At 41.4% G+C, this 27,937-nt stretch overlaps 1 protein-coding gene across 4 annotated transcripts in view; it reads right to left on the reverse strand.

Annotated features, from left to right (window-relative positions):
* Positions 1–27,937, reverse strand: part of shank2b (SH3 and multiple ankyrin repeat domains 2b) — a 252,715-nt gene that overhangs the window by 77,630 nt on the left and 147,148 nt on the right. For all 4 annotated transcript variants that reach the window (XM_037247312.1, XM_037247310.1, XM_037247309.1 and 1 more), the window contains 3 exons: positions 22,171–22,252; positions 9,938–10,020; positions 7,135–7,259 (listed from right to left, as the gene is read on the reverse strand). In XM_037247312.1, coding sequence (XP_037103207.1) covers positions 7,135–7,259; positions 9,938–10,020; positions 22,171–22,252 — 290 coding nt within the window. The remainder of the gene's footprint in view (positions 1–7,134; positions 7,260–9,937; positions 10,021–22,170; positions 22,253–27,937) is intronic.

The following is a 27,937-nucleotide window of genomic DNA, read 5'->3' on the forward strand; positions in this document are numbered from 1 at the left end:
GCCTAAGGACAAACCCACACAAAAACTATTTAGTAACCAGCTCAAGTCAGATTCTGATAGCACCGTTGCAGAATGAATCAGGCAAACTTGTTCATGAGAACAAAAAGGATTACTGTTGGCCATAACTATGCTAAAACAACAATGTCAACCATGCAGTACATAACTGTTCAAATAAACAGTGGATGCATCGTAAATTTATCACACCACCCACTGTTATCCTATAGTAATATAATGTAATTCAAAAAACAGTAATACAATGTTAAAATAAATTACGGTAGGTGCATTGTAAAATAACAATTACTGCATCCCTTCTGCCAGTAATTGACTGTTATTTTACAGTGAAACTCTTTACAGTGTATTTAAAGAGCTTAGACTTGCACCCAAAATGTGCGTTCGGTATTTGTTCATCATTTAAACAGCAAACCCCAAATACTCCACTGTGTACTACGAATGATACATTTGCTGAAAGCACGGCATAGTCCACCCATCCATCCATTATCCTCACGAGGGTCGTAGACACGCTGGAGTCTATCACAGCTGATTTCGGGCAGTAGGCGGGGGACACCCTGAACTCGTTGAGTGGCAAATTGCAAGGCACACATAGACAAACACCCATTCACACTCACAACCACACCTACGGACAAGTTGGAGTGGTCAATTAGCCTACCATGTCTTTGGAATATGGGAATAATCCAGAGTACCTGGAGAAAACCTACGCAGCCACGGGGAGAACATACAAAGTCCACACAGGAAGGCCAGCGCCTTAGTCGAAGCCTGCAACTCTGAACTGTGAGGCGGACGTGCTAACCATGCTGCCACCCAACATAACATACTGTTCATTATTTTGAATAATTTTCTCTTAAAATACATAAATTAAAAAACTATATTAACAATTTTCCTAATACCGTTTTTTCCGGACTATAAGTCGCAGTTTTTTTCATAGTTTGCCGGGGGTGCGACTTATACTCAGGATCGACTTGTGTGAAATTATTAACACACTATATCATTTCACATGTTACTTTCACACTAAAACGCTCTAGGCCTGTGGAATAATTGGAACTGCAACTGACAATGAGTCTGATGTAAGCCACGTAGAAGAGGAAGCGCTGCATCTTCTACTTCTGGGGTTAGCGGAGTTGTTTATAAGTGACACCGAGGATGAAGATTTCATTGGATTTAATGATTTGGAATGACGCGGATGTTTCGATAAATGGATGTTATTTATGCTATAGTTATTCGAATAACTCTTAATATGTTACGTCAAACACGTACTCAGTTCCTTGTTTATGTGTTTATGTAACGTTAGCATACCGCACCTTCAGCTTGTTGCTGCCTATTCTATTTTTATTTTAAATTACCTTTCAAGATGACATGTCTGTTCTTGGTGTTGGATTTTATCAAATCAATTTCCCCTAAAAATGCGACTGATACTCCGGTGCAACTTATATATATGTATTTTTCTTCTTTATTATGCATTTTATGGCTGGTGCGACTTATACTCCGAGCGACTTATAGTCCGACAAATACGGTACATGTCAAATCTAGGACCGCATACAAAAGTGACCCATGTCAGATTTAAAATATATCAAAATTGAGACCTTCAAACTGTCATTAAAAAAAACAAAAAACAGATACAGATCGCATACAGGCAAAAAACTCATCTCGGTTGCCTTCAATATGAACCTGGCCTAACATACATTTAGGCTTGCTGCCTATATATGCTAAACAATATTTTGAAAACAATATACTGTTATGTCTTCCACAGATCCCGGGAGAGTAAGTCAGTAAACTCACATTTATTTTCATCGAAAGCTACAATGTGGCCTAAGTGGATGGTGAAACAGGTCAGAAAAAGAGACTTCTTTTGCTTGTCGTCCCTGCGCCTATCATTAAAATGATTTATAAGTAAGTTTAATAAATAAGAAAACTTGACAAGAGAAAAATAGCAGAACAGTGATTGCTCCTCTCTCTCAAAAATATTATTTTTTCTTTGTCCCTTCTTACGTCATGACAGCGTGGTGGTTTTGCCTTTTGATTTTAAAGCCAGTCCTAGTTGGCTATGAGAATGCACACCGCATTCTAGCGTCAGGTAACCTTGACTAAAATATGGTCTTGCACTGCCAACAAAGTGATTTAAAATACGCCTTGGCACAAAAGATGATGACGACACCCGCATGGGCCAATTTTCTTTACACTGCGTACTTGCTAAGAATTCTAGACCACACGTAAGCTCCCATGCAGAAAACAAGGAGGGCGAGCAAAAGCTGTTGTAAACTGGTTTTGGTTACCAAAGCCTTAATAGCAAAAACAAAAAATTTAAATAATAATCATGAAATCATGAAATGTTGAAATTTATAATCGACACCTTCAGTGCCATTTCTGTCACATCTGTCTGTTTTCTTTCATAAGTCACCAAGAGGCGCACTGATTAGAACATCTGCCTCACAGTTCAGAGGTGCAGGGTTCAATTCCGGCTCCGGCCTTTCTGTGTGGAGTTTGCATGTTCTCTCACTGCCTGTGTGGGTTTTCTGCGGGTACTCTAGTTTCATCACACATCCCAAAAACATGTATGGTAGGTCGATTGACCACTGTAAATTATCCGTGGGGGTGAGTGTGAATAGTTATTTGTCTGTGTGCCTTGTGATTAGTTGGCAACCAGAACAGGGTGTACCCACCTACCACCCAAAGACAGCCACAGCATGCCCGTGAACTCGTGAGGATAAGTGGTTCGGATGATGAATGAAAATCACCAAGGTAAGCAAACACAAAGTGGTCAGAGAGGCTTTTTTGTGACTGAAATCTAAGGGTTATTTTGTCCACATATGGGGTACTCCCTCCATTGCCTATCCAAAATAGAGGTGCACCACACTCGGTGAAGGGTGGGCCACATCACTGGAGGCTCCCAATCCTAAAAGTCCAACTTTTACATTTGGACAAGCTGAGCCGGGCGTTGTCTCACAGTTTTATATATTGAGGCACACGGACTGACTGACTAGAGGCGGGACGAAGCAACACAGGCTGGCTGACTGGCAGTGACTGGCATCTCCTGCTTCGGCCAGATGGATGGCAAGCAGATGGGTTCGAGAGGTCCGGCGGTGGGCAGGGAGCTTCACTGTGTGTCGGGGCTGGTTGATCCTACTGGCTGATGTAACACAGACAAGTCTGGCTGGTGAGAAGTTCAAATCAGTGTGCTAATCATTTCCCTTTTACCTCCATCCATCCATTTTCTATACCAGTTGTCGCCATGGGGGTCGCGGGCGTGCTGGAGCCTATCCCAGCAGACAACCTGAACCAGTTGCCAGCCAATCGCAGGGCATACAGAGACGACCAAACATTTCCACTCACACTCACACTTAGGGACAATTTGGAGTGCTCAATCGGCCTACCAAGCATGTTTTTTTTGGGATGTGGGAGGAAACCGGAGTGCCCGGAGAAAACCCACACGGGCACGGGGAGAACATGCAAACTCCACACAGGGAGGACCGGAGGTGGAATCAAACCCGCACCCTCCTAACTGTGAGGCGGACGTGCTAAGCAGTGCGCCACCGAGCTGCCCTCCCTTTAACCTTCAGAATGCAATTCCTGCCTGGACAAGCCATAGGATGTAAGCTGTGTCTGTTGAAATATGGTAAGTTAAGCCGCGCCCCCAAAATGACATCACATTGTTTACAAACTTGGAAGTGGTCTATTGTAAGTAAGGAACATGCATTGACATTTACACATTTACTCCATACAGCAGGGGTGGGCAATTCCGGTCCTCGAGGGCCGGTGTCCTGCATGTTTTCTATGTCACCCTGTTGCAACACACCTGATTCAAATGGTCAGATAATTAGCAAGGTCTGCAGAAGCTGGATAACAATCCTGATCATTTGAATCAGGTGTGTTGCAGCAGGGAGACCTATAAAACATGCAGGACACCGGCCCTCGAGGACCGGAATTGCCCACCCTTGCCATACAGGAAGGGCTCAGGTAAGATTCAAACCCAAACTCTCTTAGCGTTGAAGCACATGTCCTAACCACAATTCCAAAGTGTGGCCGCTGATGACACAATGTTTGTCAATTTGGAAAAAATATTTGGTCGTTGTACTGAATAGAGTATTTCATTCAACTTCGGCTTTTTGACACACGCCTAGGGATTTTTCCATCCGTCAAACTCCTGTATTACTTATAATTATTGGGGCTGCCATGTGCTCAAGCAGATCCCAGCTAACTCTGTCTGAGTCGTGGGATACACCCAGACTCATCCCTTGACCTCATTTAGTGTATGTGTGTGTGTGTTTTGTGTTTGTGTGCGTGTGTGAGAGGGAGGGCAATTCTTGATTCTGCAGCTTTATGTGGGCATTAGCAAAGGACATAGTTATGAAGCAAAATTATGTAATAATGAAGGAAGAAATCTTTCAGGAAATTTGAGAAACCAAGACAAAGACACATGGTGGTTAAAAAAAATCAATCTTCTCTTTGTCCTTCTTGGGCACATTTATTCATATTAATGGTACATCTTATTTGCATGACTTATAAAGTGCAAAATATTTCACCTAATGCAAGTAAGAAGGCCAGGCAAGGCAGAAGTGCAGGGCTGACTGAACAGAATTTATTAACAGAAAAATTAGCAAGGGTCCTAGTGTAAGATCGAAATACAATCACCCCAAAAGTCCGAATGAAAATCAAAACTCACACTGGTATGTGCGAGTGTAAGAAACCATACATGTGTACATACTACTACCTACAGGTCTACGCCACCGCCTTCTACAATACAATTAAATGTATCATTTAGTAGGCTTGGTCTCTATTATTGCCACTTTGTACTTGTTCAAAAAGTAAAGTGAAAACCCCGACCACAACTTGCAACCCTGTGTTGTCCAAGCCAATACCAGCCAGAGCAACATTCCATGGGTTAGAGTGAAACTGCAACACGTTTTCAAAACGCGTCTGGGCTACCCGAGACTGTGAAGGCAAACTGCATGCTGCATTGCTGCAGTGACGTCCGCACGGCCTACGCCCCGGCAAGTATGAATAGGCCTTAAGTCACTTGATATAGCCGCACCACTTATTAGTTGTAATGTCACTCACTCATTGTGTGTTCATCTTAGTTACAGTTGTCACAATGTGAGCTATAGCAGAAGTGGTACGGCAGCGCTACAACTACATTGCCTGCAGATGCAAGTTTAGAGAACTGGTTGAAGAAACAAGTGAGAGTGAGTTTGGTGATCTGCATTTAAAAAATTGTATTAGACAGGTTTGTGGTACACCTCAAAAGGTTTATTTACTATACTTGTAAGATGTTCCAAAGGGGAACATTAGAATTTAAAATTTTAAGGCATCAACTGGTTTATATATGTCATGTCAGTATTTGGTCAAAAGGTGGTCATCTCCCATTAGCAACAGATTATCTAGAAAAACAATCATTTTGAATACCACTGTACAACACCTTTACTCATTAGGATTACCGATGAGCTGAAGCCTATGTCCCAGCTGACTGGGCAAAAGGTGGGGTACACACCAAGCGGTTCGCCAGCCAATCATAAGGCACATATAAACAAACGACCATTCAGACTGAGATTTACACCTATGGACTGAATCATCAATTAAACTAACTTTTGGAACGTAGAAGAAAGTCAGAGTCAGAGTCAGCTTTATTGTCAATTCCTTCATGCCAAGACACATGTGTCTCGTCACCGTGGGATAGGGGAAACGGAATTTCGATTTATTTGTGTGTCTTAGCATGAAGGCATTGACAATAAAGCTGACTCTGACTGGAAGAAATCGAAATCACGTTCCCCCTATCCCACGGTGACGAGACACAGTACACGATAAACATACAAGTAAACAACGCAAAATAAAAACAAGAAGGCACAAACAATGAACAATAAGAGTGATGAATAAATAATAAATAAACAAATAAGCCTGAGGATCTGGAGAAATTCCCCTCAAACAACAGATATGAGAGCTCCACTCAAGAGATTCTACATTCGAATGTCAGGACTATAACACAAGCGTGACAACCCCCACTGGCCAATGTTTTAATTTCAATCTATAGAAATCTGAAAATTGTGAGGTGTAAGGAGGTGTGGTGTAAGGCACCACACCCAAAATTCCACAATTGGAATGACACAGGCTGTTGGCATTTTCACAAATGCAGTCAGCAAAAGGATATCTTTAACTATCTTGAATGATGTTGAAGCTGTTAGGCTAAATAGAATTTGTTATTTCATCAAATGTGGACAAACACAAAATGTTAACTGAATCTCTGCAGCAGTTGAAGAGCATCAAACAAAAAGTAACCCTCCCCCAATATTGACGGTGGTAAAATAAAAAGTTTTCTAAACATTAACCAAAGGATGTTTTATCCTGGGTTTTTAAACAAGGCCAGAAAAACAAACAACTTCCATGTTAAGTTTTTCTATTCGTAAGGACATCGGTGATAGAAGACTGAGCTAATGAAGGACCAAAATCATCATCACATATTTGTGCAGGTTTTTCACAGGCAACTCGTTTTGTTGTCTTCAACCATCAAATTAACTCAACAGCAGACTATGACATTTCCAATCTGATTTTATTTGCCGTTCCTCTTTATTCTAAGCAACAGTAAAAAAAAAAAAAAACTTGTTGAAAAACCTTGGGGACGATTGAATTCTTGTATTTTATAATGTTAAAATGATCTTTTGGGGGTGTATATACTAGGTTAGACGTTGATTTTCCAAATTCAGCAAGCACATGCACACCAACATCAATGACACAAAACAAAGCTGACAAGGTTCAAGACTAACAAATACTGCAACTGTGTTTTAAGGATTTTTATAAGTTGATGATGCAAACAGTAGAACTGCAAAAAAAAGGCCAGCAATGGTCTTTTTCCTCAATATTTGTTACTTTATTTGTAATGCAGCATTGTCCCTAAACACTTGATCACTGGCCTCACAATCTTGATGTGCCAAGATCACTGGCCTCAAAATCTTGATGTGGCAACAACAAGAACCACAGAAATGCCAAATGCGTTAATATTCTGGAAAAATATATTTGCATTATTTTGTTGAACGTAAGCACATCACCACCTATCCCATCTTACTGTATCGATCAAAGTTTTACTAACCAATTGCACCGCAAACACGGAAAAAGAGATTCCGCAGCTCTTACCTCGATGAGGAAGTCCCCCGTCCGAAGCCCTGCCTGCCATGCCACGCCCCCCTCATCCACTGACTCCAGATACTGCAGAGCAGGGAAGGCTGGAGTGGGTGTAAACTCCTCAATGGGTGTGTCCGCTTTGCAGGAACAGGAACAAAAAGGGAAATGACAATATCACCACTTTGGCAATCTGCTGATTTGGTTATTTAGCTAAAAATATTAAATGGGACGACAGTATGTTGCATTTCTCTTCTACACCACAAGAAACTACAACCACAATAATAAACATACCGTAAAATTAACACCTCTCTGACAATGTCAATCAAAAGTGATTAATATGATTATCTTTTTAAAAGTCAGGATACTTAATATAACTGGAGCTTGGAGCTAATTACATTGTAAACATGACAGAGAAGAATTAAGAAACCATAATACATACTACATACATTCAGTATGCCTTTGGAATTTTTGAACCAAAAGATCTAAATCCATCACTGAATTCCATTCAACTGAACAGCCCCGTTTTGGTGCTTGGACAAAGTGGGATTTGTCACGTCTCTTCCCCAGCCGTTCAGGGGACGAGACGTGACAAGTTTGATTGTATTTTTATGTGTTGACAATAATCTGACCTGAACTGAACAGGAGAAATTTTAGCAAATAAAATTTGCTTCACTCTCCTCCCTGAAGGACATTTACACCTCCTACCTCACCCGCAAGGCGACCACGATTGTGAGTGATGTGAGTCACCCCGCTCACACTTTGTTTGATCTACTGCCCTCTGGGAAGAGGTACAGAAGTATGCGCTCCCGCACCACCAGACTCACCAACAGCTTCATACTCCAGGCTGTTAGGATCTGAACTCTCTCCACCCTCGGCTGCATAACGTCCTTTTGGGCCATGATGGCTGCCTTGCACTACTCCACTTGCACTACTCCACTTGTACTTTTGCGCTATTATACTGACTGTCTGCTGTATGCACAATTGCATCATTTCAACCAAGTTGCTCTTATTTATTCATTGTATGTGCCTTCTTATTTTTACTTTTTGTATTGTTTACTTGAATGTTTTGTTTGTCTGTGGACCAATTGGGTGTAATATGTCTTGTCTCCACCGTGGGATAGTAGGAAACGCAATTTCGATTTCTTTGTATGTCTTGACATGAAGAAATTGACAATAAAGCAGACTTTGACTTTGACAGCTTTATATAATAGTTACCATGAAATCTGTGGTGAATCAATATACTACACATTCAAGTTATTGGAAAGTCTTTGCACTGGTGTATTGTAAAAAAACAAAAAAAACATTAATCAACTGAAATTACAATTATTATGAATCAGAATAACCTCCACATTAATTGTACACTAGTCACAACAAAAGGATTTATCAGCGATTCCCTTTGACTTGTCATTAATTGGGTTATTGTTGCTTCCTATTCCCCAACATGGTGCATCTGTTGCTTGCTCCGGGGAGATTGCAAAATATTGTGGGTGGAATGGTGACATGTGACACTTCCTATAAGTCATCCCACTGAAGACAGACGACCCACAAGCATGTGCGAGAGCTGCGTGATTGTATGTTTAGGTGTCCAGCAGTGAGGGTGACAGTGAGATACGGACAAAGCAGTAAAAAAGGACGAGAGATGGGAAAGAAAGAACTGCAGACTATCAGGGAGCAAAAGAGGATGTAAGCCTATGTGACAGCTCGAGCATGAGTGTATGTCTGTGTGTTTGTGTACGTGTGTTCACCCCCTTGCAGGCTAAGCTTGGCTGGGTCAGTTCCCCAGGGTGATGGCAGTGTGTGTCAGAATGACTAGAACATTCCTCCTGTTTTTCAAGCCAAATCTCTCCTCTCTATCCATCTCCCCCCCCTTTCTTTTTCCTTCTAAAAAAAGGGAGCATGAAATACAAAATTTATCTTTTGACATAGCCGCAGCATAGACCAAGCGATCGCTCCACACAGTAGTGAAACATAACGGCTCAGTGGACTAGTGGTAGAGTGTCCGCCCTGAGACTGGAAGGTTGTGGGTTCAAACCCCGGCCGGGTCATACCAAAGACTATAAAAATGGGACCCATTGCCTCCCTGCTTGGCACTCAGCATTAAGGGTTGGAATTGGGGGGTTAGATCACCAACTGATTCCCGAGCGCGGCACCGCTGCTGCTCACTGCTCCCCTCTCCCCCAGGGGATGGATTAAAATCACACGGGGATGGGTTAAATGCAGAGGACAAATTTCACCACACCCAGGTGTGTGTGTGACGATCATTGGGACTTTAATCTTTAATCTTTAATAACGTGGATTATGACATGGTGAGAATTGTCATAGAAACCGATGCAGCAGTCCAAACTGTCTATTTTTAGAGCCAATCTCAAAGCTTGGTGAAATATCAAACAGCCTGGTGAGGCCACTCAACATCACGGACAATTCATGCCGTGTTCAGGAAAGATGATGATGGTTTATGCAAGGTGCATTGAACCAAAAACAGGACAGATGGGTTTGTGGAATGATATGACTAATATGAAATTACCCCAATCCCCCCACCCACACACACACACACGCACGCGCGCGCGCGCAAACATGCAAACGCGCGTGCAAGTTGGATCATAAATAAAGTTCCTTTCAAACCCTAAAACAATGAACTAACACACCAAACCAACACTCTTTTAAACTAGGTAAGTCAAACACTACAAATTATTACGCATGTCAAAAGTAGGCTTTGCCACCGACCATGAGAGAATGTGTGTTTTCAAGAGTTGCTGATTTGAGGGGAATTCTGAAAATAATTGTTTAAATCATTTCAGACGCGTGTGCGAATTACCTTTGGCTCCTCGTAGGACGAAGCCGAATCCTTCATTTTCCTTCTTCTGGAGTACCACTGTCTTCTCGTCCACCACGCAGTCACTGTGGAGAAGATTCCGAGCAGAGCGGCCGTTAGCACAGCCCATCATTCGCAGCATGGCCACGGACGCCCTGGCCGAGTGGAGGTTCATGTTGAAGGAGAGCGAGTCCGGTCAGGGCAGGGTAACCTCGACCCCACCCCACCGGGCTCTGTGTATATCACACGGTATGACAGTGGCCCGGCGACAGCATCTCCGGGAAAGAGACGACACCACCCTCTCAAAAAAAAAAAAAAAAAAAAAAAGGACGACGACGTAATCCCCTTCTTCGCCTCCCTCCTGAGCGGAAAAGCGGGCTTGACGCCGCGGTTACCCCCGCCGCTGCTTCCTCTGCGACTGCAGAAGCTCTTGCCAGCGATCTCGGTCTGCGCTCTCCAAATGAGGCGACATCAGGCTGGGTGGAAGCGCCTCATTCCACAAGAACACGAGACGGGATTCGGGAGGGCTTAATCTAGCCGGTTTAAAGACTCGATGAAGATGGAGATGGTCGTTAAGTGTGCGCCACTGCACATACGTACGGAGACGAGCTGTCACGGTGTGTGCGTGTGCGTATGAGCGCGCGCGTGTGAGCATGTGTGACCCTCATTTACGACTTGTCTGCGTTTAACTCACCAACTAATCAGATAATTGACTCCAGTAAATCCTGACGCATTATGTCTGCCACTTCAATTCACTATCATTTGTTATGTATTTGCAGATTCATTAACATGTTACTGTCAAACACAGCTGTCGTTTGTCATGGTCAAAAAATGAAAACAAAAAATGGAGAAGAAAACAATTCAGACTGCTTGTTCCCCCAAATTGAAGAAATTAAGGCTGCTTAGTTTGCACTTCAGTGGAACGTCCGATCAGAAATATTATTTGTTTCAATAAAGACTCCATTTCCAGACCAAGACATTCGCTAACCGAATGTTTCCCATTAAAATGAATGGAAATAGAATTAATCCTTTCCAGCTACGGCAGTGTAGTCAGAAATAAACAGTACAATATAGAAATAAGTAAAATCACACTTGATTAGGAATAAATAACATGGCATTTTTGTTAGCAAATGACTCTCCATCTCACTTTTTTGAGTACCGTTTTTGTCCGTGTATAATGCGCCCCCATGTATAATACGCACCCTAAAAATGGCATGTTGATGCTGGAAAAAAGCCTGTACCCATGTATAATACGCACCCAATTTTTTATTTATTTATTTATTTTTCTTTTTAAGTCCCAATGATCGTCACACACGCAGGGAGGCAATGGGTCCCATTTTTATAGTCTTTGGTATGGTCTTAACTAGGCTGGATGTATTTTTTTTTGTTGGCGTTGATTTCTCCGACTGCCCATAAAGGCACCACCGCGATCAGATGAAAAGAGAGGAAAGTGACGTGCGGACATGTGAAAAAGGCGGCTCTGTATGGGAGAGACGTTGAAGAGGAATAAAAACACCCTTGGAAACCAAAACTTGCCCCTCGTCGTGACTCAGAGCCGCAACAAATGTTTCGGATTTGTGTAGGGTACATTGTGACAGCAAACGAGCAGGTGATCGAGCAAGCGTCTGATACGAGAGCATTGCGTTCGTATGGAGCGTGTTTGAAGTGAACAGCAGAGACGAAAGGAACAAGGCAAAGTGTTGTGAAATAAAATATTACCTGCAATACGCATTTTGTTATTTGCTGATTGTATTAAACTATCACATTCATTGTCAGTCAAGAAAAGAAGAGGACTATTATCCCTTCTTTGACGAAATGACCAGAGCACAGTACAAACACACTATTGTTCTTGTAACGTGTTTTGTATTTAAGTCCTGTCTGCCCCTCGCTCACCGTCGGATCATTGCATGTGTTACTGTCATGATGTCTGTTTGGTTTCTGTTCCTGTCTTTGGTAATGTCACCCTGTCTTTTTGTTCCACGTCTTTGTCGGTCAGTCCTGTTGTTGGTTTTGTTGTACCATGATTTTCTTAAAAAAAATAAATAAAAAAATAAATAAAAAAAATAAAATAAAAAAAATTTAATATAATTTGTACCCATGTATAATGCGCACCCCAGATTTTAGGACAATAAATTAGTTAAATTTTGCGTATTATACACGGAAAAAAACGGTATTATAGTTGCACCAGTAAGCTTTTTCTCCGCTTATCCACACCAACAGTCATTTTGAAACTCTTCTTCAATTTGACGTCTTTGCTTTGTCAAAACTCACTACTTTAGCCACAGTAGGTGCTCTTATCGCCTTTTTGTTCGCCACAAAAGTTCAGCTGGTATATCAAATTGCACAGCATGCATCACATTTTCAAGTAACACTACTTCCTAGTAAAATGATGATCTGAGATGGCCATTCTATCCCAGTGACAGTCCGTCTGTCTGTCTTTCACCGACGGACGTCCATTTTGCAGTCCAAGGCCCAGAAAGTTAAAAAAAGGATGGACTGAGGATGGACGGTAATGGGTTTTCATCCATTCGTGTAATTGTCACTAACCAGGTCAAGTGCCGATAGACCTCTCACTGACGGACGCCCATTTCACTGTTGACTGAGAGAAACACGCCCAGCCTGTATTGCTTCTGTTGACTCAGGACACGAAATAAACTGTCGTGTGGCGTGCCTTGGGCAAGTTTGATCACGGGTGTTCCCTTGCTTGTGCGAGTGTCCAGCCAACAGAGAAGAGGTGGGGCATGACTCATTTAAATAAGGAAAAAAGAATCACTACCTTCATTTCCTAAGCAACAATGATAGTAATCACAGCTGCTTTCTTGTTATCCCTCAAATCCTGCTTGCTTTGGGACCATCGAGAAGCACACAGCTGCTTGTGTATTTCGCACCCTTCTTGGTGTGAATGACTTGCAGCACCACTGAGCTTACATTCTTTGTGGTCACGATGTGCAAGGCTGAGTTGTGCGGAAAGTAGCACGTAATTTTCACGATGTTGATGTTCATGCCAGCATGGATCGATCAGGTAATCTTTTTGGCAAAAATGAACTCATTTCATAACAATGTTCCGGTTCCTGCAAAGTCCATCTATCCATTATCTTAGCCTCCTCACGAGGGTCGTGGTCACGCTGGAGCCTATCCAAGCTGACATCAGGCAGTAGGTGGGGGACGCCCTGAATTGGTCACCAATTGAAGGGCACACAAACATTCACACCTTGCAATTTGAAGCGGTCGATCGGTCTACCATGCATGTTTTTGTAATGTGGGAGGAAACTGCAATATACAGAGAGAACCCACGCAGGCACAGGGAGAACATGCACACAGGAAAGAGCTTGAATCGAACTCTGCTCCTCTGAACTGTGAGGCGACACTCTAACCAGTGCGCCACTGTGCCATTTAACAATAAAGTCACTGTAATTCATTATTATTGATGACAGTGGCAACAATTTTTTTTTGGGGTGGTGATAATTGATGGACGGACGGAAGCAATGATGGAAGCACTTTTAAAATAATGACGGATGGGCGTCTATTATGAATAAGGCGTCTATTATGAATAAGGGCGAACTGATGATGATGGAAGGGTGATCGATGAAGGATGAATGATGGGCCAGCAAAATTTGGTAAATTGCCCAAAGTTTTCCTGGACCAAGGTTGTATTTTTCTTCAAGTCCTATTTGAATAGTCATACTACTTATTTTGAATAAATCCTTCAGTTGTCATCTTCTTTGTAAAACATTCAGTTGTCTCATTGTCTCATCATGGACAATAATATGGTGTCGTGAAGGAAAGCGGCCAAGTTGTGAAAGCGTGTGACAGGCCACTTGTGCACTGTTGGGGCACTGTTAAGATTCATTTCATATGGGGGCAAGGATTACACTGAACATTCACATGCACCATGCCAGAGAAAACGGGTAAAATGTAGAACAGAGCTCTAGAGAGAGAGACAGAGAGACAGAGAGAGAGAGAGAGAACAAGAGAGTGAGAGCCACAGTGAGAGGCGAGAGAGAGAGAGAGAGAGAGAGAGGAGAGAGAGAGAGAGATGCAATCCTAGCAACTGTTTCCTAGGCAACGCAATCCGTCTGGAGAGGAAGGAGACCCACACTGTTGACAACACATCTCACAGCATTCACTTACACACGCACGCACGCATGCTCGCACGCAGGCACACACACACGCATGCACGCATGCACGCAAGCACGCACGCAGACACGCACGCACGTACGTACGCACGCACGCACGCACGCACGCACGCAGGCACACACACACACACACACACACACACACACACACACACACACACACACACACACACACACACGGACACGCACACAAGCGCACGCATGCTCCTTCTTCATCTATCCAAATCTGACAGCTTTGATAGGTCAGTGCATTGCAGCCTGCAATACAAGCCTAACAATTTATCGACAATGTTATCTTTTTCAACAAGTGATGGCAGTGGGTGGGGTGGGTGCTAAGGTTAAAGGAATGGGACTCCGAATGGGGACATGCTGGTCTGTGAGGCTGAAGTGCCAGTTTACCCCAAGACACATCCAGCTTCTGGAGTGCAAAATATTGGGGTGGGGGTCAATATGAATGATCTCCGAAGAGGAAATGTTAAGCAACGACTCATTCTAAACTTGCTGAACTTGACGAACAGTTATCATGGACAGGGATTCTTAACCTCTGAGAATGGTGAAATAGTGTATTCATCTGCAACATGTGACTTTTTAATAGGCCCTCAGTAAACAGCTTCATCAGCACTTTAGTGATAGCTGATGCATCATGCAGAAAAATAACATCTGGCTCCCCTGCCTGTCCACCTTTCTCTCTCACTTTGCAGACAACAGACCGATTGTCAGCACACTAGTCTGATGTCAAGGCCAATGGAAGACAAGACTCTCCTGGAATAACCCCTAAAATTACTTTTCTTTAAGTTTATACATTTTACCAGATCAAATGTGATTTAAGCATGCATCATGCAGAAATAAAATAACAACCAAGGAGTCCAAGGTGCCTCGCCCTAAATTCAGACTAGTAACACTACTTCCCTGTGACCCCAAAAATATAGGTGGTTTAAAAATCAAATAGATGTGACAATTTATTAAGCAAGAACTTATTTATCAAATGGCTGTTCATAATTGATTTCCTTGTGCTTTTCCTTACCAGGGAGCTTTAGTCAAGGGGCCTTTGGATTTAGAGGCTTAGATCCTTCAATTATTTAGATAATTACAGCAATTTTACACTTCAAGTGTTTGGATGAAACTCATTCAGAGAATAAAACAAATTCAGTTGTTTACTGAGTAATAGTAATAGGGTTAGTATTACACAGAAAAGAAATTATGTAATTGAAGTGTCGATAATTTTCAAGTAGTGTCATTATTGCTATCAACGGGGAATATATAAGAATAACTATATTGTACAAGTGGGTGGCCTTTTAATAACTGCTCTCTCCTGTTTATTAGGGAGTAGAGTTGTAGCTGATGTTTTTGCAACCGCAAATCCAAAGGACACAGACTGTTAAGTACGTTTTTCTAAGACCCTCCCTGATCAGGAGCCTTTTACCTAAGTTGCATCAACTCAGCCACGTTATCTGCACTTGGGCACAATCACAACCCTAATACAGGCAAGCTAAGGTCAAGCTTCATGCAAAGTTAGGTGACACACACTGGCAAACAATTACAGTGGAGCCTCGGTTTTCGACCACAATCCGTTCCAGAAGGCTGTTCGAGAAGTGAATCATTCGAATTCCGAATCATGTTTTCCCATTACAAATAATGGGAAAAAAATAATCCGTTCCAAGCAAAAAAAAACGCCTTTTTTAAGCATTTTTTCATTTGCGCATTTTTATCCGATCGCGCAACTGCAGCGCACCGCCGAACGCGCAACCGTAGCGCGTCGCCGACCGTGCAACTGCACCGGGCTGTTCGCATTATTGTGACAGTGCCCTCGCTAAAATTTAGAAAATATTTTTAAAGTCCTGATGTACTTTCCAAAATTTAAGTGGACCTCAGTGCACAGGGAGCTTAATTTTGTCCGAGCGCGCAACCGCAGCGCGCCGGGCGCTCACTGTCGCATTGCTTTAGGAGCGTCTTTGTGTTTTAGGATGGCTTTACTGCTCCCACTTGCTTCCTTTGGAGGCATGATTAGAGTTGATGCAATCCTCAGAGTAACGAGAATGTAATAACGAACGGAGTCAGTTGCATGCGGGTCCTCTCGGCTCATCTCGCGAGTTTCGACAACCAAATTTTGTCCGACATCCGAAGCAAAAAAATCTCGAATTTTTTGTTCGAATACCGATTTGTTCGAGAACCGGGACGTTCGAAAACCGAGGCTCCACTTATATTTAAATCTCTTCCAATGGAGAAGGAAAATTAACGATTCGATTAGTACACAGAGTAGTAAAACACTAGATGTTCCCATTTTTATTGGTAATTACTAGGGGTGTAAATCGCGGGTTTTGTCACGATACGATATCATATCGATACAAAAAATCTCGATACGATATTTGCCGATATCTTAAAGCCTGCTGTGATTCATTCACGATACATCACGATATAGTGCTCCACGATCGATATTTTTATTTTTTTAAATAAAAAATATAGAACAATATCCTGATTTATAACAATTCATACGCAAAATCAACAAGGTACTGCAAACTCTTTATTTAGGAAATTACAAGAGTATTGTAGCATACAAAGTGCTTATTTTAACACTGAACTTTATCAAATTCCTATATTTTTTCTCATATAAGTAAAGAAAAATGAATATTCTTTCTTTTTTTGTAATACCATTAACTTTAAAGTGCATTACTGAACTATTTATTTACAATAATTTTAATTGTCCGTTGAGCCATCTTTTCTTTGGAATCCAAAGTGCTTCCAAACGAATGACTTGAAGCCCAAAGGGGAGCGAATTTCCTCGTCTTCTTGGACACTAGCCATAGCACCAGCCCAGGAGCCGCGTAGTTGTCGGCTCCCCTTTCACGTGCCTGCTCTGCTCACAACACAATACGCCGCGTACTGCTCCCGGAAAGAGGAAGCAAGCAACAATGAACTGGATTTCAAAATAAAGTCGCGTCTAATGTCCGAGGTCAAACACGGCGATATAAATCGATGTTTACGTTTAGCATCGATGCCAATAAATCGTAGAGCATTATATCGATTAATCGATGTGTATCGATGAATCGTTACACCCCTAGTAATTACAGTAGAACATTGGCTTAACCAAATAATAAGGGGAAGGGATAATCCTTTTCTTCACTAGCCTAATAATGCAACATTGTTTTGCACTTTTTCAATTTAAAAACACAGAAAATGCCCAGTACATAAAAAAGATTGTAAATAAAATAAATAAATAACAAACAAAAAATAATAAATAAACTAACTAAATAAATAAATAAATAAATAAATAAATGCACTGGTTAGCAAGTCTTCCTCACAATTCAGAGGTTGTGGGTTTGATTCCGGCTACCGCCTTCTTGTGTGGAGTTTGCATGTTCTCCCCATGCCTGTGTGGGTTTCTTCCAGATACCCCAGTTTCCTCCCAAATTCCCAAAACATGCTTGGTCGGCCAATGGACGACTCCAAATTGTCCGTGGGTGTGAGTTCAAGGTGTTCCCTACCAACCGCCCAATGTCGGGATAGGCTCAAGCATGCCCGCGACCCTCGTGAGCAGAAGCGGTTCAGGGATGGATATCTTGTCTTTTTTATTTTTAACCTTATTTTACGCTGGTGTGCTGGAGCGTGTCCCAGCAGTCTTTTGGGTAGAATGAGGGGTACAATCTGAACCGGTCATCAGCCTTGTGGTTACATTTTAACTCTCCAAATACACTATGGTGAAAAAAATACACTTGAGATTTGAATGGGATCGTTCGTTGACATTAACATTAGCAGTTTAGAAATGAAGCTTGTGTTGTATATAAATACACAATGCGTGTAAATTGTTTTGTTATGTGATTAGTTCTACAATAAACTCCAACTGAGCTGTCATGAGTGTCAACTACTATACGCTTGCTACGCAAGCAATATGGCACATTCAGGGTTCTTTCTCAACATTGTGAACTTGTAAGCATACCGCGCCGTTCTGTAGTCATGGTGTTAATGAGGGAAGCCAAACTTAAAATCATGATTACATTTTCAATTAATCGTCCAGTCCTACTAATGGCTAATAGGCATGCCTATGTGACAGCCATGTTGGCATTGGCGACATTAAACCAATGAACAGACATAAAGGGTGGCCATGTTGGCAGGGGTGATGTGCCCATAAAAGGCAATAGAAGTTATTAATCTACCTTTTATATTTTGTGGTTGTTTACTCACGCTTGCGATGCACATGTCACGCAAACAAGTACCGTAATTTTCGGACTATAAGTCGCTCCGGAGTACAAGTCGCATCAGCCATAAAATGCCCAAAAAAGTGAAAAAAAACATATATAAGTCGCTCCGGAGTATAAGTCGCATTTTTGGGGGGCAATTTATTCGACAAAATCCAACACCAAGAACAGTCATGAACGAGCAACAACAGGCTAAACGATAGGTATGCCAACGTGACATAAACACAAACAAAGAGCTGAGAACGGCCCTGACGTAAAATTCAGAGTTATTCAAAAAACTATTACATAAATAACATGTTAATAAAACCATCTGTGTCACTCCAATTCATTAAATCCATCGATCGTCCTTTATGTCAACAATGCGTGCGCGGCGCTTGCACTTCCAAATATTCCACAGGCCCATATAACGATATATAAATTATATATCAAATAACTATTTCCGTGTTTTTCCATGCATAATGCGCAAAATTTAACTAATTTATTGTCCTAAAATCTGGGGTGCGCATTATGCATGGGTACAACAATTTTTGAAGAAAATCTCCCTCGAAATAAAACTTGAAATCACACCTTTCTTCTTGTTTGTTGTCAATCGCGCATCGCATTCAGCCATCCTGCCCAACACACTTAGTCAGTAAAATTCATAATTGACGACACATCGTTTGATGCGATGGTGCAATCCTTGATGGTGTGTTATTGTCAAATATTGTTTGTTTTTTAATCTCCATCGCAGACCGGATATCATATGGAGGCCGCCATTATAGTATGCGCAGAACGGATGCGCAAGCGCAAGACACGTCAGCTATATAAAGAGCGAGAGTTCAGTTCTCTACCTATTAGTTTCAATTCACAGTTTAATTAACAGTTTCAATCAACAAATAACAAAATGCGTATTACAGGTAATATTTTATTTCACAACACTTTGCCTTGTTCCTTTCTTCTCTGCTGTTCACTTCAAACACGCTCCATACGAACACAATGCTCTCGCTTGCTCGATCACCTGCTCGTTTGCTGTCACAATGTACCCTACACAAATCCGAAACATTTCTTCGCTATCGAGTTTGCTAGCGCATGCGCAGTGATACTGACTGGCAGAATAACATCCGGTTGTTCCCAAAGATGATCTTTTTTCTGAAATAATTTTACGTTTACGGACTTAAGAGTCAAAATTTGGGAGCGTATTATACATGGGTACAGGCTTTTTTCCAGCATCGACATGCCATTTGTAGGGTGCGTATTATGCACGGGGGTGCATTATGCACGGAAAAACACGGTATATAAGCAATAATGTTATCAAACCATCTGTGTCACTCCAAATCATCAAATCCATCGATGGTCCTTTGTCAACAATGGGTGCGTGCAGCTGACGGCGCTTGCACTTCAAAATATTCCACAGGCCCATATAACGATATATAAATTAGATACGTATCAAATAACTATTATATAAGCAATAGTATTATCAAGCCATCTGTGCACTCTAAATCATTAAATCCATCGATCAAATTCCTCGTCCTTCGTCAACAACGCCGCGCGTGCGCCCCGACGTCAGCCTCGTCGTTATTCCACAGATCTACTATATAACTATATTGTAGTGTTAACAAAGTTCAAGGAAAGACGTGGGTTTGGTAAACGGCTCTTTATTTAACAAAACAAACTTCCAGGCGTGTGGCGGCGTGGACTTCCAGCCACGGAAGTGGAAGAGAGCTCCATAGAATAGGACCGGGCGTGCGTAAAAGCCATGACCGAGCCCCATCCACCGTCCCCGGACAGCCACCCGGCCGAGCGCCGGCCCTCGACTTCCATCCACGGAGGTGAAAGAGAGCTCCGGAGAGTAGGACCGGGCATGGGTAAAAGCCATAATAGTTTCTCAAACCTTCTGTGTCACTCCAAATCCTTAAATCCTTCAAACTCTTCGTCCGCCGTGTCACTTAGAAACAAAGCCGCTAATGATGCCGGTAGTACGTGGGGCCCTTCGTCATCCCGTGATCAATCTTTGTCCTTTATGTAAACAACCGCCGCGCCACGCCGCGTCGCGCTAATGACGTCACTTGAAATTCAAATTACAGTAATGCCTTGCTACATCGCGGTTCGTTTATCGCGGTTTCACTTTTTGAAAATTTTTGAAAAAAAACATATAAGTCGCTCCTTATTATAAGTCGCCCCCCCACCCAAACTATGAAAAAAACCGCGACTTATAGTCCGAAAATTACGGTATTGATATTTGGTATAGTATAGTTTTTTGTCAAACCCTACTTGATGGCACCCATTTGTGTGAAAAAAGTGAAAAAAAAAAGGACACTTCCTTTTTTTCCACGCTAACCTTGTTACTCATAAGAGTGACAAGCTGTGTACTATTTTTTCCCCCAATATTTTTGGGGGTGTTCTTTGTCCATTTCTCCTGCATTTTTAGACCCTTTTCTATAAGCAATGTACGGATAAAATTCAAAATAATTGGTCATGTAATTATTCCCTTCTGAGTTCACATGCAGCCCTCCACCAGGAGAACGGACAACCAGGAGAACACTAAAACTCTAGCCTTGCCTATTTCCAAGTGCGGGATACAACCACAACATGAAAAAAAAAAAAGACACTTGATGATGATGTTTGATGATGCTGGACAAATGACCACTGTGATCTAACACAACCTTATACGTATTTGCTGATGATTAGTATAAACTAGGGGTGTAAATCGCGGGTTTTGTCACGATACGATATCATATCGATACAAAGAACCACGATATGATATTTGCCGATATCTTAAAGCCTGCTGTGATTCATTCACGATACATCACGATATAGTGCTCCATTATCGATATTTTTATTTTTTTTATTTTTTTTTTTAAATAAAAAATATAGAGCAATATCCTGATTTATAACAATTCATACGCAAAATCAACAAGGCACTGCAAACTCTTTATTTAGGAAATTACAAGAGTATTGTAGTATACAAAGTGCTTATTTTAACACTGAACTTTATCAAATTCCTATATTTTTTCTCATATAAGTAAGTAAAGAAAAATGAATATTCTTTCTTTTTTTGTAATACCATTAACTTTAAAGTGCATTACTGAACTATTTATTTACAATAATTTTAATTGTCCGTTGAGCCATCTTTTCTTTGGAATCCAAAGTGCTTCCAAACGAATGACTTGAAGCCCAAAGGGGAGCGAATTTCCTCGTCTTCTTGGACACTAGCCATAGCACCAGCCCAGGAGCCGCGTAGTTGTCGGCTCCCCTTTCACGTGCCTGCTCTGCTCGCAACTCGCCGCGCACTGCTCCCGGAAAGAGGAAGCAAGCAACAATGAACTGGATTTCAAAATAAAGTCGCGTCTAATGTCCGAGGTCAAACACGGCGATGTAAATCGATGTTTACGTTTAGCATCGATGCCAATAAATCGTAGAGCATTATATCGATGAATCGATGTGTATCGATGAATCGTTACACCCCTAGTATAAACTAATTGAATAGCTTAGCAGAACTGATTCATACATGGCCATCTCTTCAAAGTTTGCAAATCAATGTAATTTATAGTAGTGGTTGAATAATCTTGAGCGTAATTGTTCACATGCAAATGCATATGCTCACACACATTCAAGTAAATCCAATAGCAGCAAACAAGACAGCAAAGCAAAGGAACATCAGCACACACCATCTTGAAATGCTTGCGATTGAATGTCACATTTCATTAAATTATTTACTGAACTAAAAAGGAGAAACTTGTATTCTGTATTGCACATGCACTAGCCTGATGACTGCAAGCTCAATCGATCAAATTTAAAATTAATTTGACGTCTGTAACAGCCTTTACAATTTTTAAGACATTTAGAAACATGGAACGGTTGAAGATTGTCCCACTGTTATAATGAAATAAAGGTAATTTCACTAGATGAGGACAGAGTATGGGTTTACCTGGAGGCATCAAAGCTGTCGTAAGATCCCACAGTGTAGTGTCTAAACAGTTTCCGTCTGTCAGCACGGTCCACTCGGGAATCTGATACATCAGAACAAAAACATCAATGTTAATATTACATCATTGGTGTTACGTCAAGATGAAGTACTTCAGCCATCGAAACATTACTTTTAAACGCGCACGCACGCACGCTCGCACGCTCGTTCGCACGCACGCTCGCACGCACGCACGCTCGCACGCACGCACGCTCACACGCATGCACACACGCACGCACACACACACACACGCACACAATGTCTCAGTAATGAATGAAAACACATCACATCTACAGTCTTCATCAGTTTTCCATAAATCAACAAAGAATCTTAAAACACCGATATTTTGGTGTTTAATTGTGCTGTTTAATTCATACAAAGTGCTGTAGGACTAGGATAAAATTTTCAAAGCTAAAGGTCGTTTGCTTCCTGAGATTAAAACCTGTCCATTTGTCTTTCAAACTTTAGTAAACTCTTTGTGTCTTTGCTGCTTGGCAAGTGGCCACATGGTGTTGGTTTTGTTATCTCCTGAGTGTGAGCCTGAAGGAATGAGCCTGGAGATGCTAAAACAATTTGCTGACTGAAAGGACCTTTCAGCCAGTGATGATCATTTCTCGTGACTTCCCAAGAGTCAAATTAACATTTAATGTGATGAAAGAATACACATCAGTCAAGTAACATTTTTAAAAAATTAAAAAGTGGAGAGTGAGAAGGTATCAATGTAGGCTAAATTGAAAATAAAATACAATTGTTCAACTAATCAAAATCCCAGTGTTGCCATTATAAATCTGAAAAGCACTCCCTATTCAAAGCTTTGAACGTTTACATCATTTATATGAACAATATCTCAACAACCCTTTTATGACTTTGCCCTTGATGTTGATGCAGAAAATAAAAAACTGCGTAAAAACATCGACTCCAGACAATAGCACCTTCAAATTACAAGACATTCAATGAAAATGAGGCCTTTTCATTCCAGCGTCTTGTCTTCGTGTTTGTCTTATTCACTTCCTTTAATGCTTCGTCTTTCACTTCACCATAGTCTCCCAGACCAGCTGTCACACTTTCACAGAAATGCTAACCCCCTGATCCGGCTTACATCTTGTCATCTTTACAGGAGCATTTTTTTCTCCCCCTAACACTCTGCCCACAGTGTTAGATTGGAGGAAGGAGGAAGCAACTGCAAGAAGATGATCCAGCAACAGCATAAGAGCAATTTAAAAAAATAAAAAGGTGAGGAGTTGTCCAAAGTTTACATATGCATGAAAAAGAAAAAGCGATGCTAAGGAACAACTGTAGCATAATTGCTCCCACCCCGCTGGTGTTACGTGCTAGGTATTGAATTAAATCCTGGAGGTCTGTCAGAAAATTAGTATACTTGATGAAAAGTGTGCAAGCCAGCAGTGTTAAAACACAAACAAACAAACAAACAACTTGACCGGAAGAATATTGCCTTATGTGAAGAGACTCACCTCCTAATCTCTTGCTAAATTTTGATCACCTCTTTGTCGGGGTCTGTTTTATTGGTGTTATAAAATTATGGTAATTAACTGAGGTTAAATAATAACTCACCCACTACCAGACTCTTGCCCCACCCATCTTGATTACCGTAATTTTCGGACTATAAGTCGCGGTTTTTTTCATAGTTTGGGTGGGGGGGCGACTTATACTCAGGAGCGACTTATATGTTTTTTTTCACAAAGTTTTACTTGATCATTAACACATCACTTACTTACAAGTATAGTTGACCACTTCACATGTTATTTTTAGTATAGTTGATCACTTCACATGCTTTGATATCTTTATCTTGAACATATTCAAAACATGAAAAATAGAGAGAAAAAATCAAATAAAGTAATGAACACTTTCAAGCGCCATATCCTCTGGACATGTCCTCTGTCACCAGGATGACATAAAGGACGAGAAATTTGATCGATGGATTTAATGATTTGGAGTGACACAAATGGTTTGATAATATTGTTGTTTATGGAATAGTTTTTTTTAAATAACTGAATGTTACGTCAGGCCCGTTCTCAGCTCCTCGTTTGTGTTTGTCACGTTAGCATACCGTATCGTTTAGCCTGTTGTTGCTCGTTCATGTCTGTTCTTGGTGTTGGATTTTGTCGAATAAATTGCCCCCAAAATGCGACTTATACTCCGGAGCGACTTATATGTTTTTTTTCACATTTTTGGGCATTTTATGGCTGGTGCGACTTATACTCCGGAGCGACTTATAGTCCGAAAATTACGGTAGTCTTATTTGTAGTCATTTGTTTTAATTGCAGGTGTTGGTCAATTTTACTACTAATAAACCAGTATCATTACCTTCCAATATACTACAAGGTACAACAGATGGTTTGGTGCATAAACATGCATTAGTATACTTTAGGTTACGCTGCTATGAGGCTTCACAAGGACGGAAGGATGCTAACCTGAACTTTCACAAAGCATGTCTAAGCAGGGCCTAATCCTGCTGCATCATAGCTATTCAATGAGAAGGATTAGCAGAAGTGTGAGTGAGTGAGAGAGAGAGAGAGAGAGAGAGAGAGAGAGAGAGAGAGAGAGACAAATTGTGAGAGAGCAAGAGTGCAAGAGCGAGAAAGATAGAGAGAAAGTGAGAGAGGTAGAAGAACTGACTATGTTACATGCAGTCAATAGTCAATAAGCCCTTTGAAACCAGAATATTGGAAGTATTCAAGTTTTTAAAAGTCATGCAAAAATGTGCACAAAAATAAGAACCCAAATGAGAAGATATTTGGGTTTTTAAAAACTGGAAATAATAGGCCTGGGTTACTTCTTTTCTAACTCAAATATTGTGTCATTTAAACGCGATTGAGTTTCCTCCGTTGAGTGAGACAGTGGTTTGTGTTCTCCGCATGCTCAACCGCAAGGAACCTTGTTGTTTTTGGTTTTTTTAGTCCACTAAGTCCTTGTATTGCAATAGCGAGCCTAAATTGTATACAGTGATTTTTCTGCTGCGTTTTCACTTTATTTTCTGTCTCTACAATATAAATGACACAGTTTGAATATAGACACACTTATATGTCTGTATATTATATATATAATATGTATTGGATTCCCAGAATCGATGGCACAATTGATAGAAGATTTAATCAATTCCAAAAAGATTCATTTGTGACAGCCCTAGACATGACTATAATGTGTTTTATTGATGGCAGAACGTAACAAACGGAATTGACATCTAGTATTTGCGTCACGACGTCATCCAAGCGTCGCTGTTTGACTCCAAATACCTAAATGCCTAAATGGGGGAGTAACGCTGTCCACCCATGCATGTAAATAGATTATTCAAAATGTTTCAGAAATCATAATTTTGGCCTTCACCCAAATTTTGACTTCCTGTAAACGTAATCACCGTTTTCTCATTATTCATGAGGAAATGTGCACATCATCAAAGACTGTAATGGGAGACTACGCTTACTTAAGAAACGGTGGAATGATTCCAACTGTATGCAAAGCCTATTGTCCATCTCCATATTAGCATATTTACTGAGTTTGCATATAATGCAACAGACTAGCTTAACTGAGCAAACAACAACATGTGGGCAACGAAGGCTGAGTTCTAACTTGGCCACTGTGTGCACGTACGTGTGCACAATTAGGGTGTCATGAGATAAAATGCAAGAAGGAACAAATCAAAGCAATGTTTTGTTAAGCTGAATTTACCAAATAATGCCTTTTTTTTGTGTCTTTGCTTTTGTGCCCAGCCCTTTTTTGGGACCCCTTTTCTATGATTTGGACACTTTACCAAATTTTGGCAGTCCGTCCTTTGGCCTCGACCTGGGCCCCCTTTCCGTCCTCTTTATTGATATTATAGTCGTCCCCCATCCTCGTATGTCATTGACCTTGAAAAGGGGTCCGTCCATCGTCAGTCCGAGAAAAAGTCAATATAATCCAACAGATGAGACACCAATTCTGAGGCTTCATAATTCACATTAACTGAGATTTAAACCTCATTAGCTGGCTAATTTACTATTCACGTCCATTTAATTTACGAGCCCAACTTCCGGGCTCAATACACATAAAGATCATCCATCCATCCATTTTCTGTACCGCTTTGTCCCCACGGGGATCGCGGGCGTGCTGGAGCCTATCCCAGCAGTCATCGGGCAGTAGGCGGGGGACACCCTGAACCGGTTGCCAGTCAATCGCAGGGAACACAGAGACATCCACACTCAGACCTAGGGGCAATTTGAAATGCTCAATCGGCCAACCATGCGTGTTGTTGGGATGTAGGAGGAACCCGGAGTGCCTGGAGAAAACCCACACAGGCACGGGGAGAACATGCAAATTCCCCATAGGGAGGGCGGGAGGTGGAATCGAACCCACACCCTCTGAACTGCGAGATGGACGTGCTAACCAGTACCCCACCGAGCCCCCTATACATAAAGATCAGCAAGTGGTAATATATTACAAGACTTGGAGTTGATTTTAAGTGTTACAAATAGGATTTTATAAAAATCCCTTTAACAAACCTTTTTCTTTTTAACAATCACATTAGGTCTGAATGCAAGTATTACACACACCATGCAAAAGCAGGTAATCCCTCTCGTTGCCCGAACAGAATTTCCTGAGGGAGCAATCCCAAGGGATGACTGAAATTGAGTCTAAGTCTAAAACAACAGATCCTGCATTGCTAGTCTCTGTCTGCCCAAAGATGGAAAGTTCAGCCCACTTTTAACTTGGAAAAAATATATACTGTGTAAAAAGTTGCAGTTGTTTTTGTTGTTGTTTTGGCTGCATTTGCCAATATTAGCCCTATTTCATAGTTACTGGTCGTACATACTGTATGTTCTTCAACACTCTTCAACGTTACAGTGTCCCGCATACGGGACATCTGCTTTGTAAGGAAGAGAAAAGAAAATCTATGCCACCTTCTGGCTACTTGCCTATCCATGTGATGCACCGTTTAAAAACCGAGTTAGACCCATTGAAAGGTGAGCTACGACATGAGTCCTCATGGACTATGGTGTTTGCAGATGGCATTGTGATCTGTGATGAGAGTTAGGAGCAGGTGGAAGCAAAACCGAGAGAGGTGGCGGTATACACTGGAAAAGCGGGGAATGAAGGCCAGCTGCAGCAAGACTAAGTACAAGTTTCACAATTAAAGGGAGGTCAGTGAATATTACAAGGAGTAGAGATGGAGAATGATCAGGGGATGCTTTGAGAATAATTGTCAATTTGTTTGTCTATGTGAAGCCCTTTGAGAATGTTGGTGATTTAGGGCTATATAAATAAACTTGACTTGACTTGAGAAGCTGCAGAATTTCAAGTCCTTGGGCTCAACTGTTCAGAGCCAATGGGAGTATGGGAGAGGTGAAGAAGAGATCACAGAAAGGATGGAACAGGTGGTAGAAAGTGTCAGAGGGTTAGGAGTGCCGGGAAAGGTTTCTCGAAAGAATTTTTTTTTTGTATACTTCTGAGACAGTAGCTATGACATAGTGGACATACATATGTGTAAAGGATGCTGGATATTAACCCTTCAGGTAAGAGGCAAGAGGAAAGCTACTGTCTAATGAAAGTAACCAAACAAAACACCAAGTAATGTTAAAAAGGTAAAAGTAATACTAACCAAACAAATCACAAGAAATCAATGGGACCAGTTTAATAACTTGACACTTCCACTTTTCTTTTCCCCTCCTAATAAACAGCACACCCGCATGCATGCAAGCATGTCTTAAATGAGGCTATAAGACTGCGAATCACCATG

Source organism: Syngnathus acus, chromosome 3 (genome assembly GCF_901709675.1).
Source record: "Syngnathus acus chromosome 3, fSynAcu1.2, whole genome shotgun sequence".
In the NCBI taxonomy this organism is placed as follows: domain Eukaryota; kingdom Metazoa; phylum Chordata; class Actinopteri; order Syngnathiformes; family Syngnathidae; genus Syngnathus; species Syngnathus acus.